The sequence below is a fragment of the Ursus maritimus genome, unplaced genomic scaffold (assembly GCF_017311325.1).
Source record: "Ursus maritimus isolate PB19 unplaced genomic scaffold, ASM1731132v1 scaffold_25, whole genome shotgun sequence".
Lineage (NCBI taxonomy): Eukaryota > Metazoa > Chordata > Mammalia > Carnivora > Ursidae > Ursus > Ursus maritimus.
In genome coordinates this window covers 40,462,115-40,475,988 of record NW_024425008.1, presented here as the reverse complement: position 1 = coordinate 40,475,988, position 13,874 = coordinate 40,462,115, and the positions used below count along the sequence as shown (strand labels likewise).

General features: G+C 36.6%; 1 protein-coding gene across 2 annotated transcripts in view; it reads left to right on the top strand.

Moving 5' to 3' along the window:
- FERMT2 (FERM domain containing kindlin 2) overlaps positions 1-13,874 on the top strand; it is an 88,299-nt gene that overhangs the window by 22,978 nt on the left and 51,447 nt on the right. For both annotated transcript variants that reach the window (XM_040641844.1, XM_040641845.1), the window contains exon 3: positions 8,229-8,462. In XM_040641844.1, coding sequence (XP_040497778.1) covers positions 8,229-8,462 — 234 coding nt within the window. The remainder of the gene's footprint in view (positions 1-8,228; positions 8,463-13,874) is intronic.

The window sequence follows — 13,874 nt, the reverse complement described above, 5'->3', positions numbered from 1 at the left end:
TTAAGTTTGAGATGCCTGTCAGATATCCACGTGGAGATACAGGATAGGCAGTAGGATGTATAAGCTGGTGCTCTAAGCAGAAGGTTGGGCTGGAGATGAAACTTAGAAATGTGAGTGTATAGATGCCATTTAAAGCCATGGGAATGGATGAGATACCTAGGGTGCCACTGTTAAGAAGTGTGTGGTTCCTAGAAGGTGAGAAGGCCAGCAGAGCATAGCTCACAGGATTGGTTTGAGATAAGTAGACACTTCTTTTATCGTAACACAAAGGCAGGAGACCCATACAGGTATAAATAAATGCAAGAAGTTTTGTAAATTTGGTTGGCATGTAGATGAAATAGTTCCAATCTGATAGCTTCTGTATATTCTGAAGTAGAATCCATGATTGTCTACTTAGAAAGAGTGAGCATGGTCAGCAATTTGAGGACTTGAAAAAACATAGGCTTGCCCAGTGGTATCTTAGACCCTGTTGATCATAAAATTTATAATGCAGGCATACCGTGGAAATACTTCAAATTCAGTTCCCAACCACCACAGTAAAATGAACATCGCAATAAAATACATCAAATGAAATTTTTGGTTTCCTAGTGCATATAAAAGTTACATTTACACTATAGTCTGTCAAGTATGCAATAGCATTATGTCTAAAAAACAATACACATACCTCAATTTAAAAATACTTTATTACTAAAAAATGCTATTATCTGAGCTTTCAGCAGATCATATCAGTGATCACAGATCACCATAACAAATAATGGAAATGTTTGAAATATTGGAAGAATTACCAAATGTGACAGAAACATGAGCAAATGCTGTTGGAAAAATGGCATCAATACACTTGCTCAAAGCTGGGTTGCCACAAACCTTCAATTTGTAAAAACAAAACAAAACAAAAACAAAAAACCCCCCAAAAAAACAAAACAGAAGACTCCACCACATCTGCAAAGTATAATAAAAGAAGGTATGTCTGTAATTGTTTCAGTCTGGTTGTGAAATGAATGAGGGAAAATCCACTAAGCTTGGTAGATGAGTGACTAGGTGGTATAAGTAAATGGTGTGATGAAGGAGTTTGAAAGTCTTATTTTGGAGGTCAAGAAGACTTTGGCGTATGATGCTGTGTGGTCTGGTTAGTTAGCATGGCTTGCTTGCATCGGTGTCAGAACCATTCTGTAGCTTCGTTAATAGCTTACTAGGATTGAAGAGTTTTTGCCATCATTAAAGACAGGATAAATTCTTGACATTGCAATAGTTATACTACCTAATTTGGGGTTTTAAGAGGATCCTAAAACAAAAGGAAACAGGAGAAACTATATATTAGCACAACAGAAAAATACCTATTTACAAAAAATAAGGCATGTTCCCAGAAAGCATCTGTGTACTTATAATTTAAAATAAAATGTTGACTTACCAAAGATTATCTAATGTAAACTTTGCTTCTGGTTTATGGAAGTTATGGGAATGCTAAACAAATTCTGTGTTTTCTTCCTGAATGACTATTATTTCTTAAGTATGCAAACAGAAATCTAAGCCACTTTAACATTTTGTTTCCTGTTTATTTCAAATTGTTATTAATAAGTTACATATATTTGAAATGTGGGTACTTTAAAAATAAGTTAATTCAGTTAGCTGTTTGTCATGTTTTTTGACTTTTTAAACAATTCAAGTTGTTTAAAAATGAAAGTAACAAGTTCCATTTTAGAATTGCATATCAAAATGGTCAAGAAGGAATTGTCACCCTAGTAGGAAAAGGTTAAATAGTGTGTTAATAGTGTAGCTTCTTGCTCTGTGCTCATTTTCTAGAGTGTAAGGTCGCTGTCATTGCATAAAGAGGGACATAGTATTTTCCTTAGCAGAAAGCTTTTTGAAATACTTGATTTTCTTTTGTGCCTGATGGAGCCGGTGAATGCTCCAAAAGCCATTTGGTAGAATAAGCATTGTTTGTATACTCAGCCTCCCAATAATGAAACTGCTAAGCCTTCCGTTCCTTGGAATACACACATGGTGTCTTTGAGGATAAATACTCAACTACTTCTTGAATTTGAAGAACATTCTATTACAGACAAGTGAGAAGATTTTTATTGATACAGTTAATGTTTTAGCCATTTGCAATTTTAATGATACGAATTTGAGTGTCTATCAGTATTTTTATGTGGAACAGAGCACAGCATGATTGGATCTGTTAAATAATGGAGGAACACAGGATAATTCTTTCCAGAATTCTGGCAAAATGTTTTTTAAATTAATTTTTAAAGTTAATTTATTTATAAATTCCAGTATAATTAACATACAGTGTTACATTAATTTCAGGTGTACAATATAGTGATTCAGCAATTCTATACATTACTCAGTGCTGGCAAAATGTTTTGAAAAATTAACACATATTACTAAAATTTATTATAGATGACTTTTATTGGGTATATGAAACCATAATCTAAATAGTTCTTGACTTCTAAAAAGTTACTAAAAGGGCTAAATTTATGAGTAAGTAAAGAAATGTCTTCTTTTCTCCCCCAAGAAAGAAAACCATGACTTTATAGTAGTACATTTTCCCCCTTAGGTTTTTGTTCTGAGAAGGTTTGTATTTATGGTATGTTGCTTCTTAAAATCTAGATACAAAATTTTAAAGTCACAGTGTACCAAAAACAAGAAGGTGGGTACACTATACTGGAGCATAACCGAAATCTTAACATTGGACAAACTGACTATTAGAACGTATTGAGCACGATCTACCCCTTGAATGGTTTTATAATACTGATGAAACAATTCCCTTTTGTGGTGATGCTTGCTAACTTCTACCATGGTAAGTGCCAGGCTGATGATGATTTTTTTTTTTTTTTTTGAGTGGGGGGCCAGGTAGGGAGAGCGAGAATCAAGCTATATTAAGCAGGCTCCACACCCAGTGCAGAGCCTGACATCGGGCTCAGTCTAACGACCCTGAAATTATGACCTGAGCTGAAATCTAGAGTCAGTCGCTTAATTGACTGAGCCACCCAGGCACCGGCTGCTGATTCTTATGTGTGAGAGTATGTGTGTGTTGCATTCGGTTGTTTAATGCTATGATTGAAACACCAAGGCTGCCATTCTAAAAAATTAGAAATGTTTGTTTATTAGAACATGGTGCAGGGCTCAGATTTTGATATGGAGGGGAGTTAAATACATGGAAAGTTCCAAACTTTTCAATTATGCAAATATAGGGATCTTCAATAACTGTTCCTTTATAAATCCTAACACCACACAAGAAAAATAAACCATTTTTTTACAAATCAATAGCATTTTCGGGGCGCCTGGGTGGCACAGCGGTTAAGCGTCTGCCTTCGGCTCAGGGCCTGATCCCGGCGTTATGGGATCGAGCCCCACATCAGGCTCCTCCGCTATGAGCCTGCTTCTTCCTCTCCCACTCCCCCTGCTTGTGTTCCCTCTCTCGCTGGCTGTCTCTATCTCTGTCGAATAAATAAATAAAATCTTTAAAAAAAAAACAAAAAAACAAATCAATAGCATTTTCTTTCGCTTTTCATTATTCATAAGTATTTTATAGATGATCCTTTTAGTTTTAAAATCAAAGTTTTTATGCTTCTATTCAGACTTTATTTGGAGGAATATGTAAATACATATGTTGATATCTGCAATCTACTCTTATGCACATTGTGTTTATGCCAGTTACCGTTGCGGGTAACCACTGTAGAGACAAGCTGCACTGTAGCAAACTAGGTAACTTAAGTACTTTCAAGAGTTACTGCATTAAGATATACTGCTTTACACACACACACACACACACACACACACACACACAAAACTTGTTAAGTATTTTTGATGTACAAGTTGGCTCTTAATGCTTGCCTCGGTGAATGATTCTCAATTGATACAGCATCAATTTTCTCAGGATTTAATCAATGTATAGCATTTGGTTTTGCTGCTTCTTTTTTTTTCCCTCCTCCCCTCTGAAGTCCTCAGTTTGTTTCTCATAGTCCATAGTCTCTCATGTTTCATTCCCCCTTCTGATTACCCCCCTTTCTTTATCCCTTTCTTCCCCTACTGATCATTCTAGTTCTTATGTTCCATAGATGAGAGAAATCATATGATAGTTGTCTTTCTCTGCTTGACTTATTTCACTAAGCATTATCTCCTCCAGTGCCGTCCATGTTGTAGCAAATGTTGAGAACTCATTCTTTCTGATTGCTGAGTAATATTCCATTGTATATGTGGACCACAACTTCTTAATCCAGTCATCTGTTGCAGGGCATCTCGGCTCCTTCCACGATTTAGCTATTGTGGACATTGCTGCTATGAACATTGGGGTGCATATGGCCCTTCTCTTCACTACGTCTGTATCTTTGGGGTAAATACCCAGTAGTGCAATGGCTGGATCATAGGGTAGCTCAATTTTTAACTTTTTAAGGGACCTCCACACGGTTTTCCAGAGTGGCTGTACCAACTTGCATTCCCACCAACAATGTACGAGGGATCCCCTTTCTCCACATCCTCTCCAACAATTGTTGTTTCTTGCCTTGTCTATTTTTGCCATTCTAACTGGCATAAGGTGGTATCTCAGTGTGGTTTTGATTTGAATTTCCTTGATGGCTAATGATTTTGGACATTTTTTCATGTGTCTGTTAGCCATTTGTATGTCTTCATTGGAAAAGTGTCTGTTCATATCTTCTGCCCATTTTTTGATTTGTTTATTTGTTTCTTGTGTATTGAGTTTGAGAAGTTCTTTGTAGATCTTGGATACCAGTCCTTTATCTGTAGTGTCATTTGCAAATATATTCTCCCATTCCGTGGGCTGCCTCTTAGTTTTTCTGACTGTTTCCTTGGATGTGGTTTTGCTGCTTCTGAATAGAACAGCTATGTTCTTATAATATCCTGGGTGAAGCGAGTTGTGTAGACATTATTAGTTTCAAAGTAGGATACATAGTACCATACAAAGCCAGTACCAAAGGAAGATTTCCTAGAAGGTGAGAAAACATCGTTTTGTGTATTTGAGAGCTCAGTCAAGTCTCTAAAAAGTTTTGAAGTGAAACCGACACAACGACTCTGCTGAAGAGCAAATTAAAGAATGATAATAACTGTAAATGTGTTTTGAGCTTTATAGGATCATTTCAGTAACTCGAAATGATATTATAGGGGCACCTGGGTAGCTCAGCTGGTTAAGCATCTGACTTAATCTCGGCTGAGGTCTTGGTATCAGGGTCGTGAGTTCAGGCTGGGCATGGAGCCTACTTAAAGAAGTGATACTGTAGGGGCGCCTGGGTGGGTCAGTCAGTTAAGTGTCCAACTCTTGGTTTTGGCTTAAGTTTCTGGGATCGAGCCCTGAATGGGGCTCCCCGCTCAGTGGGGAGTCTGCTTCCCCTCTCTCTCCCACTCTGCCTCACCCCCACTCATGCTCTCTCTCTCTCTCTCTAATCTTTTTTTAAAAAGATGTAATTCTTAAAAAAATGATATAATAACTTTCTCTTCTTGAAAACAAAACTAAAAATACTCCTTGGACTTTCCTTCCCCTTTCTGTCCATCTGCCATCCATTTTTGTGCTCCCTGCTATAACAAAATACTTAGGAAAAGTTTTCTGTATTCCTTATTTCTCACTGCCTAGCCACTGCAACTCAGACTTTCATCATTTCTGCCTCCACATTAACTTCTTACATAGTCTCTCAGTTTCACTCTCAATTTGCACACCTGTGCCTCTGCAGTTCTTCAAAATTATCAGTGATGATTTTGAAACATAACACAGCCCTGTTTATTCTTGCTAGATGCAGGTGGGTTCTCCTTTGTTGTGAGAAAGGGAGGTGGAATTGATGAGGAGAGTCAGATTTTTAAAGAGGAAGATCAGGGGAGGTACCTGTTTCTGAGGTTAGAGTTTGAAGTCTAATTGATGTAAAGTTGAGATTTTCATTTGTCAGGGGCCCACGAAGTCTGTAAAAGTCCTGATACAAACATTTGGGGCTTTGTGAGTTTGCTCTGCCTGAGTGAAGGGTGGCCAGCTACATGCATGACATCCAGAAAGTAGTAGGAATTTAATGGCCTTGGGAGCAACTTTTAACCAAGGAAGTGGTTAACAAATAATAAAATTTCAAAATGGCAATGTAATCACAGGTAACTACAGTTCTCCCATTAAAACTACTTCCTGATTTGGGACGCCTGGGTGACTCAGTCAGTTAAGTGTCTGCCTTAGGCTCAGGTCGTGATCCCAGGGTCCTGGGAGTGAGTCCCACATCTGGCTCCTTGCTCAGTGGGGAGCCTGCTTCTCCCTCTGCCTGCAGCTCCTTCTGCTTGTGCGCTCTCTCTCTCTTTTTCTCTCTCTCTCTCAAATAAATAAAATCTTTTTTTTAAAAAATGAAGTACTTACTGATTAATTTTTTTTAACATCTGGGGAGTTGAAAGTGTTTTTATAAACCACTTGTGATGTGTTTCTTCCACAATGAGAAGTCAATCATGTAAGTTTCACCATTAGAGAAAGTGTTTCTAGGCACATAATCAATGTGAAAATTTTATTTTTTACTCTGTCTGTGAGGCTTTCAGGTATACAAGTTGTGTTAAAAAAAAAAATCCATATTAGTCTGTGCTTTGAAGTTCATTTTTTTTAAAGTTTACCAGCGCTTTTTTTTTTTTAAGATTTTATTTATTTATTTGACAGAGATAGAGACAGCCAGCGAGAGAGGGAACACAAGCAGGGGGAGTGGGAGAGGAAGAAGCAGGCTCCTAGCAGAGGAGCCTGATGTGGGGCTCGATCCCATAACGCCGGGATCACGCCCTGAGCCGAAGGCAGACGCTTAACCGCTGTGCCACCCAGGCGCCCCTACCAGCGCTTTTTAAATCTGTATTAAAATGAGCTTTTTATCAGGATCATGATAATAGTTTTTTTTTTTTTTGCAAGAATGCTATTTTCCAGGATTTTTTTTTTCCTGGAAGGCTTTGTTTGGCTATTCTTTTTGTTTTTGTTTTAAAGACTTATTTATTTGAGAGAATGTGTGCACAGGAGGGTCGGTGGAGGGGCAGAGGGAGGGAGAATCCTGGAAAAGACTCAGAGTCCCATTCTGGGCTCAATCCCAGGACCCTGAGTTCACGACCTGAGCCGAAACCAAGAGTTCGTCACTCATCCAGTTGAGCCATCTGGGTGCCTGGCCTATTCTTTTTTTTTGAAATATCATGTCCCCCTTTTTTGGTTCTTAGTTTAACGCATAATTATCTAAAAAGTCTTTTATTGCTAATTTAAAAACTAGCTGAAGTTGGATTTTATTTTGCAAGTTTATTGTTATCTGCTTTATTGAGGGAAGCCAAATCTTGTGTTTATTCTTCTATTTGGTTTCATCTAATTTAATTGCATAAGGCTGTTAAATAGTTTAACAGATATTAATGTTTTCTGTTATACTTGTATCAAAATATGTTGGGGAAAAGTTGGGTCAATGTAACTTGTAAGTTACTTTTCTCGAAATGTATTTGGGACAGCTTGTATAGTTGGGATGTAGTGCTTTTGTTTTTTTATTTTCTCTTACTCATGGATATTTTTTTCCATGCCTTCACCTAGGATATTCGTTTTTGTTTGCTTGGATTCCCCATCTCACTCTTCACTACTCCTTACACACCTCAGTGTGCATCTGCAGCCTCATACACAAACCTCAGCCTTCTCACCGGCTTTATCAGAATATTGGGGTGCCTGGGTGGCGCATTCGTTAAGCGTCTGGCTTAGGCTCAGGGCGTGATCCCAGCGTTCTGGGATCGAGTCCCACATCAGGCTCCTCCGCTGGGAGCCTGCTTCTTCCTCTCCCGCTCCCCCTGCTTGTGTTCCCTCTCTCGCTGGCTGTCTTTTGCTCTGCTAAATAAATAAATAAAATCTTAAAAAAAAAAAAAAAAGAATATTGTCCTTTCCTCAAGGCTGGGCTTAGAATTTACCAACTCCACTTCATTATTTTTTCCTAGTCTAGTCCCCAGGGTTCTCTTTGTTCTCTGAGTGACTACAGTGTATTCCCTCTTCATCCCTGTGTCCTGTTGTACCTGATGAAGCATTATTAGTTACACTGTGTATTCCGCCTCAGCTACCTAGGTATGGGCTTTCAAGGGCACAGAGTGTTTTCTCAGCTCTTTAGGATTTCTTTCGTACCTATCACATAAAAGACACTTAGTATTTAATTAGTTGCATGTATTAAATACCCAATTTGGTTTTCTTCTTATAATTTCTCTCAAGGTGTAATGTTAGTGATTTTTAAGTGTTTTGTTTATTGCTTGTTTTTTTATAGATGTAAAAAAGGATTGGTCTGACCATGCTCTCTGGTGGGAAAAAAAGAGAACTTGGCTTCTTAAAACACATTGGACCTTGGATAAGTACGGCATTCAGGCAGATGCTAAGCTGCAGTTCACCCCCCAGCACAAGCTGCTCCGCCTGCAGCTTCCCAACATGAAGTATGTGAAGGTGAAAGTGAATTTCTCCGATAGAGTCTTCAAAGCTGTTTCTGACATCTGTAAGACTTTCAGTAAGTATGAAATTCTTTATGAAAGTGTTAGTGGTGTGACGTATACATGACTGATAATTAACAGCTTATTTCAAAGAGTAGTTTGGGGTGAGCATGTATGTTTGTATGTGTCCGTTTTTCACTTTATTCTTGAAAGGTTTTTTACTGCTTTAAGATAAAGAAATATTGAGAACAGATGGAGCAGGAGGAACCTAATACAGATTCTTTCCTTACTAGAAGTGTGTCAGGTATGTATTATGTAATACTTCATTCTGATGACTTAATTTTTATTTCTTGGGAAGGAAAAGAAAAAATCATTATTTTCAGGATGTAAGTTTTGCAGTGTTTCCTTCACATAAGTCACTATTTGGTTTCAGTGATTCAGGCGCATTGTGTCACTTCCTTCACTGAAGGCCTGACACAGCCCTTAAGGAAATGACCGTGAGTGTTGTCTTCCTTAAGCAGTCTATAACTTGAACACTCTTGTAGTAATTCTGTTTATGCTTTCTGAAATGAAATGTGGATTACTTTTGGCTGACCCAGTTATGTCATATGACAGGAAGTATTCAGCCATCAGAGAAAATGTGAACTATTGTCATTATCACTAGTATATAATTCTGTTATATCATAGATTTAGAGGAGGTGTAGGACATTATTATTTTGATGTACTGACTGAAATTACAATGTTTTTTATGTTTAATGGAATTTTAGGAAAAAAATTAAAATACAGAAAAGTATAAGGAATTATATAAAAATTACCTAATTTGTTATCTTAGAATTAATAACTGATATTTTGCCATTTTGCAAAATTTTTTTTTTTAAGTCACAATAATAGAGGTAAAGTTCGAGTCACATTCTTTTATCTCCCTTCACACTGTCCTAAGTTAGTGTGTATCCTTCTAGTATTTTTAAAAATACATTATTAACACATATGTACATGCATTTCTCCATGTATGTGTGTTTATATGTCCATAAACAATATGTTACTGCCATTACTCTCTGGATTTGGTTTTCTGTTTTGTTTTGTTTTTTGCAGTCTTGTATTTGTATGCAGGAGTTTCTCAAGTGGTTATATAGTAGTCCCCACTCGTCTGTGAGGGATGTGTTCCAAGACCCCGAGTAGATGCCTGAAACCACAGATAGTACCCCGATATGTAGTATATTTTTTTCTTATACATACATACCTATGATAAAGTTTAATTTATAAATCAGACACAGTAAGAGATTAACAATAAAATAGATCAGTTATAACAATATACTGTATTAAAAGTAATGTGAATGTGGTCTGTCCCTCAAAATATCCTATTGTACTGACTCACCCTTCCTTATTTTTCTTGTAATGATGTGAGATGATAAAATGCCTACATGATGAGATGAAGTGAGGTGAAGGATGTAGGCATGTGACACAGCATTAGGCTGACCTTCTGATGATACATCAGAAGGATCATTTGCTTCCAGACCACCATTAACTGAAACCATGGAAAATGAAATCGTGGGTAAGGGAGGACTGCTGTATCAATTTCCTTTACACCCAGCAACGTATGAAAACCCATTGTCCCAAATCATCGCTAACATTTGAATATTGTCAGTTTTTAGTGTCTACTTCTTTGAGTGAAAAATATAGTATTTCATTTTAGTTTATGAAGTTAAGTATGTTTCTTTATCTCTGTTAGTCATCCAAGGTTTTTCTTTTTTTGACTTACCATTTGTATCATTTATCTGTTTTGGTTTTCTTTTTTTTTTTTTTCTTTTTTTTTTTTATAAACTTTTTTTTTTTTAGAGCAGTTTCAGGTTCACAACAAAATTGAACAGAAAGTATAGAGAGTTCCCATTTATTCCCTATCCTCACACATGTACAACCTCCCCCGTATCAAAATGCCACACCGAAGTGGTACAGTTGATAAACCTACACTAACACATCATTATCATCTCGAGTTCCTGGCTTACATCAGGATTCACTCTTGGTGTTGTACAGTCTGTGGGTTTGTACAAATGCATGATGACATGTATCCATCAGTATAGTATCATAGACAGCAGTTTCACTGCCCTAAAAATCTTCTGTGCTCTGCCTCTTCATCCTTCCCTCTCCCCTAATCCCTGGCAACCACTAATTTCTTTACTGTCTCCATAGTTTTGGCTTTTCCAGAATATCCTACAATTGGAGTCATACAGTATGAAGTCTCTTCAGATTGCTTCTTTTGCATAGTAATATGCACTTAAGTTTCCTTCATGTTTTCTCATGGCTTGATAGCTCCTTTCACTTTAGCACTGAATAATATCCCATTGTCTGGATGTACCACAGTTCATCCTACATACCTACAGAAGGGTATCTTAGTTTTTTCCAAGTTTTGCAGTTACAAATAAAGCTGCTATAAACATCTGTGTGGAGGCTTTTGTATAGGCATATGTTTCAACTCCTTTAGATAAATACTAAGGAGTGTGATTGTTGGGTCATATGGTAAAAATATGTTTAGTTTAAGAAACCACCAAACTGTCGTCCAAAGTAGCTGTGCCATTTTGCATTCATACCAGCAATGAATGAGAGTTCTTGTTGCCCTGAGTTCTCGTCAGCATTTGGCAGTGTCAGTGTTCTGGATTGTGGCCATTCTAATAAATGGGCAGTGACATTTCATTGTTATTTTAATTTGCATTTCCCTGATGACATAGGATGTGAAGCATCTTTTCATATGCTCATTTGCCATCTGTACATTTTCTTTGACGAGGTGTCTATTAAGGTCTTTGGCCTTTTTTTTTTAAAAGTAGGCTCCAATACCCAATGCGGAGCCCAATGCAGGGCTTGAACTTATGACACTGAGGTCAAGACCTGAGCTGAGAACAAGAGTCAGATGCTTATTAACCTTCTGAGCCATCCAGGTGTCCTTTTTGGCCTATTTTTTAACCAGGTTGTTTGTTTTCTTACTGTTGAATTTTAAGAGTTCTTTGTATATATTTTGGAAAACAGTACTTTATTAGATACTCCTTTAGCTAATATTTTATGCTAGTCTCTGGCTTGTCTTTTCATTTTCTGATAGTTCCTTTCAGAGAGCAGAAAATTTTAATTTTAATGAAGTCTAGCCTATCAGTTATTTCTTTTGTGGATCACATCTTTGTTGTCATATCTAAAATGTCACTAAACCCAAGATCATCTGGATTTTTTCCCTGTGTTATCTAGGGGTTTTATAGTTTTGTGTTTTAAATTTAGGACTGTGATCCATTTTGAGTTAATCTTTGTGAAGCGTGTAAGGTCTGGGTCTAGATTCTTTTTTTTACATGGGGATGTCCGGTTGTTTTAGCATCATATATTGAAAAATTATCTTTTCTCCGTCGTATTGCCTTTGTTCTTTTGTCAAAGATCAGTTGACTGTAGTTACATTGGTCTATTTCTGGGGAGTACATTCTGTTCCATTGATCTGTTTGCTGTTTTTCTTGCCGGTAGTAACCTGTCTTGATTGTGATAGCTTTGTAGTAAGTCTCAAGGTTATGTAGCATCAGTCCGTCAGCTTTTTCTCCTTCAATATGATGTTGGCTATTCTGGGTCTTTTTCCTTTTCATATAAACTTTAGAATCAGTTGTTGGTGTCCATAAAATAACTTGCTGGGATTTTGACTACATCGAATCTGTAGATCAAATTGAGAAGAACTGACATCTTAACAATATTGAATATTCATATCCACGAACGTGGAACATCTCTTTATTTATTTATTTATTTCATCACAGTTTTATCATTTTCCTCGTTTAGATCTTGTACATATTTTGTTAGATTTATATATAAGTATTTTTTGTGTGTTAATGGAAGTAGTATTGTGTTTTATATTTCAAATTCCACTTGTTTATTGCTGGTATATTGGAAAGTGATTTACTTTTGTAAATTTACCATGTATCCTGTAACCTTTCTGTAATTACTTGTTTGGGAAGTTTTTGTTGATTCTTCTGGATTTTCTATAGAAATGATCATATCTGTGAATAAAGATAGTCTTCTTCATTCCCAATCTGTGTAGCTTTTACTTGCTTTTCTTACTGCATTAGCTAGTACTTTCAGTAAGATGTTACAAGGCAGTGGTAAGAGAGGACATCCTTGCCTTGTTTTTGATCTTAGTGGGAAAGCTTCAAGCTTATCATCATTAAGTATGTCCTTTACTAAAGGGTATTCTTTATCAAGTTGAGAATGATAGCTTACTGAGTTTTTAATCATGAATGAGTTTTGGATTTTGTCATGCTTTTATTTACATCTTTTGATATGATCATTTGAGGTTTCTTTAGTCTTTTTTTTTTAGTCTTTTGATAAGATATGGATTATGTTGATTTTTGGATGTTGAACCACCTTTTGTATAGTTGGCAAAAATCCCACCTGGTCACAGTGCGTAATTCTTTTTATGCATTGTTGGAATCTATTTGCTAATATTTTGTTGAAGATTTTTGCATAGATCCTGGTCTGTAGTTTTCTTTTGGTACCATCGATTTTGGTATTAGAGTAATGCTGGCCTCATAGAATGAATTAGGAAATATTCCCTCCACTTTTATCTTCCAAAAGAGATTGTAGAGGATTAATATAATTTCTTTCTTAAAAGTTTGGTAGATAGGAAAAAAGCTCCTTGACATGGGTCCTGGCAGTGATTTTTGGATATAACACGTAAAGCACAATTAAAAATAAATAAGTAGGATTATATCAGACCAAAAAATTTCTGCACGGCAAAAGGAACAGTCAACAAAATGAAAACTTCCTGAATAGGAAAAAGTGTTTATAAATCATAACGGAGAAGGGATTAATATCTAAATTATAGAAAGACCCCATACAACTCAATAGCAAAAAAAAAAAAAAAAAAAGTACCCCCCAAAAACCCATAATCCAATTAAAAATGGGTAAAGGACCTGAATAGACATTTTCCCAAAGAAGATATACAAATGGTCAACAGATACATGAAAAAGTGTTTGATATCACTAATTATTGGAGACGTACAAACCAAAACCACAATGCAGTGTCATCTCATACCTGTTAGAGTGGCTGTTGTCAAAAAGACAGATAACTGCTGGCAAGGGTATGGAGAAGAGGGAACCCAGCCACTATGGAAACAGTATGGAAGTTCCTCAGAAAATTAGAAATTGAACTACCATACAGCCCAGCAATTGTACTTCTGGAATATAACTGAAGGAAATGAAACCACAATCATGAAGAGATATCTGCACCCCCATGTTCATAGCAGCATTATTTGCAATGGCCAAGACAAGGAAACAGTGTAAGTATTCATTGACAGATGAATGGATAAAAAAAAAGTTATGATACACAAACACAGATATTATTCAGCCATAAAAAAGGAGGAAATCCTGCCATTTGTGACAACATTGATGGATCTTGAAGGCATTATGCTAAGTGAAATAAAGTCAGAGAAAGACAAATACTGTATAATCTCGCTTATATGTGGAACCCAAAACAAG